The sequence below is a fragment of the Dreissena polymorpha genome, chromosome 12, assembly GCF_020536995.1.
Source record: "Dreissena polymorpha isolate Duluth1 chromosome 12, UMN_Dpol_1.0, whole genome shotgun sequence".
In the NCBI taxonomy this organism is placed as follows: Eukaryota; Metazoa; Mollusca; class Bivalvia; order Myida; family Dreissenidae; genus Dreissena; species Dreissena polymorpha.
Genome location: NC_068366.1, coordinates 33,481,066 through 33,488,336, shown reverse-complemented (window position 1 = coordinate 33,488,336; position 7,271 = coordinate 33,481,066). Strand labels below are relative to the sequence as shown.

Here is a 7,271-nt window from a genome sequence, read left to right as displayed (position 1 = left end):
AAAGGTACATTCAACTTCTTTTACGCTCTCAATCGTCACATACAGAAATAAATTCCCAATTAACCCCTTAATAATGATTGGGTTAGTTCCTGTTGTAGAAAATCTATAAGGGAGGTAGCCAGAGTAGTTTAATTTCTCTAGTGGTGGGCTAAAAAAAAGAAAAATTAATTAACACAATCTGTAAGTATTTTGTTTCACATCTGTAAGCGTTTTGTAAAGTCTTGAATTTATTGACAAATCAAATTTTGGATTCAAAATTGAAATACTGTCAAATAAAAACACTTACTGCTATGTCTATTTATTGTTACTTTATCATAAAATAAATAGCTCTTATATACATATATGTAAACACTAAAATGTACTAACTACATTTATGTAAAGGACGGTCAAACAATATCACAGTAGTTCGAGATTTCTACCTATGGCAAAGCACAATCAATACCTGTACATCATTCCAGAGCACATTTTGACCCATCTTGCCATGATTGAAATGAAAATTATTTGTTCAGTTCACATTCCACTACTTGTAATAACAATTATGTATTGGGAGTGTTTATATTGAATGCTACACACATGCACACTTCAGCCATTTAACAATTAAAAACTATATGACTTATTGAAATTGGCAGTTTCTACAAGGTAAAGAAAACTAATGTTCAAGTTATTATAAATACTGTGCATTCAAATAAAGAAACATACTAAAATACATGATCATAACACCCTTCAAATGATTGCAAACAAAGATTAATACAAACAGTACTATAAATACCTGAAGTAAGAAATCAACAGAATAAACGCATACAAAATAGCGTTCACCAAAATGCAAACTTATAAATCATTATACAGTCCTCAGGAGAAGTTGTAAAGACACTTAACTGAATCGGCACTGAGGTATAAAGAGAACAGAAACATATAAAATCATGGAATGTTTTTCTGACATTTGCATGAAAAAGTGAATGAAATGTCAGTTCATCTACAAGAAGATATACGATCTAAACTGCATTATGTCAGGAATCTAATGTAAGCTACCAGAAAGCATGTTAAATGTTGAGAAATGATAAGCAAGGCATTACTCATATTTTAAACAAAGGCTTTTCTCATATTTTAAACAATAGACTATTCACAGCATATAAATAAATTCTGATCACATGGACTCGTCCATAAAAGTGTTATCATAAATACACTTCAACAATGCTTTTGTGAGTGACAGGAAAAACCCTCATTTCCTATAAATTTTATAAATTGAGCCCCGTTCTGGGAAGACTAAGCTTAATACATGTGCTTAAAGTGTCATCGCAGATAAGCAAGTGCATTTGGCACAGGCTAATCAGGGGCCACTTTTTTCGCTTAATTAGATTTTTGCAGGTTTCCTATATACAGAAAATACCGTAAAGTGGAAGGTGTTGTCTGGTATAAGCCTGTGCGTACTGCACAGGCTACTCTCAGATGACACTACGTAACTGCATTAAGTCCAGTTTTCCCACAACACAGCTCAAATCTAAACTCTGCAGTTATTTATTTATCTGATCCCGGGTATAGTTATTCCAAACTGAGAGCTGATCTGCTTCAACTTGTCCTCGTATTGTAAGTTTTTCTCTACCGACTGTTTGTAGTTGAACTTCAGGTCTTCAATTTCATCAAAGAAGTCTGGCCCGAAGTTTCCCAGCTCCTTCCTCAGCTGAAATACGTGTTACACTGATGAGTATTTTGTGTACATCACTTCAAACCAAATGTACAAAATTGGTGATTAATATTTCTGATTGTTACCAAATCTGCACACAAATAATCAATATCAATGATGTACATGTAAGTGTCAGCATGTACAATTGCCATGCAATTCATAGACCATGTTTAAAAATTCCAAAAAAAAAACAAAGGAGTGAAATCTCCTTTTGCTATCCACTAATGACTTTGCCAAAGGTTCCTTCCCTTGTACCTATGACTTAACAAATGAATCATACAGTATGATTACCTCCATTGGCCCTCGACTTACTGTTGGTCAAATTATGCAAAGGCTACAAATTACCGTAATATACTATAGAAATTATGTTGGATTACATGTTTTTGTTAATAAAATCGTAATAAATATCTAAATTGAGAAGAATTTTGGTAAATGATCATATGGCTCATTTATCTAATGAAAATTTAAACCAGAGATAGCTCTCAGACTTGAACTTTCCAGCTAAGTCATTCCAGGTACCATCCGCAAAAAATAATGAACAAATGCTCACAAAAAGGGTCCAGTCAGACCCCTTACATACCCTGTCAACTTCCAGTTTGAGTTTGTCCCGCTCCAACATGGTTGTCTTCAGCTGCAGCCCCAGCTCTATGTTCTCCGACATCGCCTTGTCGTAGTTGCTCGCCTTGGACATGATGTCCTCCCCTAACTGAAAACATACTTGAGTCATGCTCTGGAATATGAGACATATCAGTCATGCTCTGGGAATATGAGACATATCAGTCATGCTCAAGAATATGAGACATATCAGTCATGCTCTGGGAATATGAGACATATCAGTCATGCTCTGGAATATGAGACATATCAGTCACGCTCTGGAATATGAGACATATCAGTCATGCTCTGGGAATATGAGACATATCAGTCATGCTCTGGAATATGAGACATATCAGTCATGCTCTGGGAATATGAGACATTTCAGTCATGCTCTGGAATATGAGACATATCAGTCATGCTCTGGAATATGAGACATATCAGTCATGCTCTGGGAATATGAGACATATCAGTCATGCTCTGGGAATATGAGACATATCAGTCATGCTCTGGAATATGAGACATATCAGTCATGCTCTGGAATATGAGACATATCAGTCAGGCTCTGGAATATGAGACATATCAGTCAGGCTCTGGGAATATGAGACATATCAGTCATGCTCTGGGAATATGAGACATATCAGTCATGCTCTGGGAATATGAGACATATAAGTCATGCTCTGGGAATATGGGACATATCAGTCATGCTCTGGAATATGAGACATATCAGTCATGCTCTGGGAATATGAGACATATCAGTCATGCTCTGAAATATGAGACATATCAGTCATGCTCTGGAATATGTGACATATCAGTCATGCTCTGGAATATGAGACATATCAGTCATGCTCTGGAATATGAGACATATAAGTCATGCTCTGGAAATATTGGACATATCAGTCATGCTCTGGGAATATGAGACATATAAGTCATGCTCTGGGAATATGAGACAAATAAGTCATGCTCTGGAATATGAGACATATAAGTCATGCTCTGGAATATGAGACACATCAGTCATGCTCTGAAATATGAGACATATCAGTCATGCTCTGGGAATATGGGACATATCAGTCATGCTCGGGAATATGAGACATTTCAGTCATGCTCTGGGAATATGAGACATATCAGTCATGCTCTGGAATATGAGACATATCAGTCATGCTCTGGAATATGAGACACATCAGTCATGCTCTGGGAATATGGGACATATCACTCATGCTCTAGGAATATGAGACATATCAGTTATGCTCTGAAATATGAGACACATCAGTCATGCTCTTGGAATATGGGACATATCACTCATGCTCTGGGAATATGAGACATATCAGTCATGCTCTGGAATATGGGACATATCAGTCATGCTCTGGAATATGAGACATATCAGTCATGCTCTGGGAATATGAGACATATCAGGCATGCTCTGGAATATGAGACATATCAGTCATGCTCTGGAATATGAGACATATCAGTCATGCTCTGGGAATATGAGACATATCAGTCATGCTCTGGAATATGAGACATATCAGTCATGCTCTGGAATATGAGACATATCAGTCATGCTCTGGGAATATGGGACATATCACTCATGCTCTGGGAATATGAGACATATCAGTCATGCTCTGGGAATATGAGACATATCAGTCATGCCCTGGGAATATGAGCCATATCGGTCATGCTCTGAAATATGAGACATATCAGTCATGCTCTGGGAATATGAGACATATCAGTCATGCTCTGGGAATATGGGACATATCAGTCATGCTCTGGGAATATGAGACATATCAGTCATGCTCTGGAATATGAGACATATCAGTCATGCTCTGGGAATATGAGACATATCAGTCATGCTCTGGAATATGAGACATATAAGTCATGCTCTGGAATATGAGACATTTCAGTCATGTTCTGGGAATATGAGACATATCACTCATGCTCTGGGAATATGAGACATATCAGTCATGCTCTGGTAATATGAGACATATCAGTCATGCTCTGGAATATGAGACATATCAGTCATGCTCTGGAATATGAGACATATCAGTCATGCTCTGGGAATATGAGACATATAAGTCATGCTCTGGGAATATGAGACATATCAGTCATGCTCTGGGAATATGAGACATATCAGTCATGCTCTGGGAATATGAGACATATCAGTCATGCTCTGGGAATATGGGGCTAAATGCATGTGCGTAAAGTGTTGTCCCAGATTATCAGGGACAACATTTTCCGCTTCTATGGTGTTCTTCGTCTAAAGTAAGTCTCTCCTTAAAAATCCAGTATATGTGAAAAGTATTGTCCTCGATCAGTCTGTGTGGACTGTACAAGCTAATTTGAGACAACACTTAAAGTAAATGCATAACCTGTTTTATTGACTTATTTAAGTGAGAATGAATTAACTGGATCCGTTTTGTAAAATCATATAATCTTTCTTCACAGCAGAAATGGTTCAATCACATTTTGCTCTTTTGACATTATGCATTAGTTGTTCATTTATTTTTCTGCTGAAATATAATCTTTTTGCAGAAGAACATTTTGCAACCACCTTAAACAGTGAAATACAGGCTTTGGGAATTAATGAGCTGACATAATTATCAAGATTACCAGCAAAAGCAATAAAAATGTCTTTTGCTGACTTCGGTCACTTCAAAGTATTTCATGCAATTTTTATAAGCATATTTACCATTGTAAAATAGTTCAGGTAAAAATAAAAATTGTTAAGCCTAAGGACTTTAAAGGAAAGCTGAGGCATATTCAATATTGTATAAATCTGAAGAAGGTTATTTATGTTAATATGAGATTTGTTCTGGGAAAACTGGGTATTATGCATGTCCTTTAAGTGTCTTCCCAGATTGGCCTATGCAATCTGCACATGCTAATCAGAGTTGCCACTTTCCACTATTATGGAATTTTTCTTTTACAGGAAGTCTCTCCTATACAAAAATACAGCCTTAGCAGAGAGTGTCATCCCTGATTAGAATGTGCTGACTGCACAGTCTAATCTGGGACGACACGTAACGTTCAAGCATTAGGCCCAGTTTTCCAAGAACAAGTCAGATGTTCAAATTCCAAGCAGGTTGCTGTACGTACATGTGCGGTGCCAGCCTGTCTGCGGGCCATATTGAGCTCATAGGCTATCTCCTTCTTCTCATTCTCAAGTCGGTCTATAGTCAATCTACAAACACAACAGTGGTCAATAGTCAACCTTCAAACACACAACAGTGGGTCTATAGTCAATCTACATAACAAACACACAACAGTGGTCAATAGTCAATCTACAAACACACAACAGTGGTCAATAGTCGACCTACAAACACAAAACAGTGGTCTATAGTCAACCTACAAACACACAACAGTGGTCTATAGTCAACCTAAAAACACAAAACAGTGGGTCTATAGTCAACCTACAAACACACAACAGTGGTCTATAGTAAACCTACAAACACACAACAGTGGTCAATAGTCGTTTTACAAAAAACAGTGGTCTATAGTCAACCTACAAGCACACAACAGTGGGTCTATAGTCAACCTACAAACACACAACAGTGGGTCTATAGTCGACCTACAAAAACACAACAGTGGGTCTATAGTCAACCTACAAACACACAACAGTGGTCTATAGTCAAACTACAAACACACAACAGTGGGTCTATAGTCAACCTACAAGCACACAACAGTGGGTCTATAGTCAACCTACAAACACACAACAGTGGGTCTATAGTCAACCTACAAACACACAACAGTGGTCTATAGTCAACCTACAAACACACAACAGTGGTCTATAGTAAACATACAAACATGCAACAGTGGTCTATAGTCAACCTACAAGCACACAACAGTGGGTCTATAGTCAACCTACAAACACACAACAGTGGTCTATAGTCAACCTACAAACACACAACAGTGGTCTATAGTCAACCTACAAACACAAAACAGTGGGTCTATAGTCAACCTACAAACACACAACAGTGGTCTATAGTCAACCTACAAACAAAACAGTGGTCTATAGTCAACCTACAAGCACACAACAGTGGGTCTATAGTCAACCTACAAACACACAACAGTGGGTCTATAGTCGACCTACAAAAACACAACAGTGGGTCTATAGTCAACCTACAAACACACAACAGTGGTCTATAGTCAACCTACAAACACACAACAGTGGGTCTATAGTCAACCTACAAACAAACAACAGTGGTCTATAGTCAACCTACAAACACACAACAGTGGGTGTATAGTCAACCTACAAACACACAACAGTGGTCTATAGTCAACCTACAAACACACAACAGTGGTCTATAGTCACCATACAAACATGAAACAGTGGTCTGTAGTCAACCTACAAGCACACAACAGTGGGTCTATAGTCAACCTACAAACACACAACAGTGGTCTATAGTCAATCTACAAACACACAACAGTGGTCTATAGTAAACATACAAACATGCAACAGTGGTCTATAGTCAACCCACAAGCACACAACAGTGGGTCTATAGTCAACCTACAAACACACAACAGTGGTCTACAGTCAACCTACAAACACACAACAGTGGTCTATAGTCAACCTACAAACACAAAACAGTGGGTCTATAGTCAACCTACAAACACACAACAGTGGTCTATAGTCAACCTACAAACAAAACAGTGGTCTATAGTCAACCTACAAGCACACAACAGTGGGTCTATAGTCAACCTACAAACACACAACAGTGGGTCTATAGTCGACCTACAAAAACACAACAGTGGGTCTATAGTCAACCTACAAACACACAACAGTGGTCTATAGTCAACCTACAAACACACAACAGTGGGTCTATAGTCAACCTACAAACAAACAACAGTGGTCTATAGTCAACCTACAAACACACAACAGTGGGTGTATAGTCAACCTACAAACACACAACAGTGGTCTATAGTCAACCTACAAACACACAACAGTGGTCTATAGTCACCATACAAACATGAAACAGTGGTCTGTAGTCAACCTACAAGCACACAA

At 37.9% G+C, this 7,271-nt stretch overlaps 1 protein-coding gene across 1 annotated transcript in view; it reads right to left on the bottom strand.

Annotated features, from left to right (window-relative positions):
• Positions 1-282: 282 nt before the first annotated feature.
• LOC127853680 (centrosomal protein of 290 kDa-like) overlaps positions 283-7,271 on the bottom strand; it is an 87,835-nt gene continuing 80,846 nt past the window's right edge. Inside the window, exons 55-57 of the mRNA XM_052388380.1 lie at positions 5,363-5,447; positions 2,262-2,387; positions 283-1,678 (exon numbers count right to left, since the gene is read on the bottom strand). Coding sequence (XP_052244340.1) covers positions 1,520-1,678; positions 2,262-2,387; positions 5,363-5,447 — 370 coding nt within the window. The 3' untranslated portion in view covers positions 283-1,519. The remainder of the gene's footprint in view (positions 1,679-2,261; positions 2,388-5,362; positions 5,448-7,271) is intronic.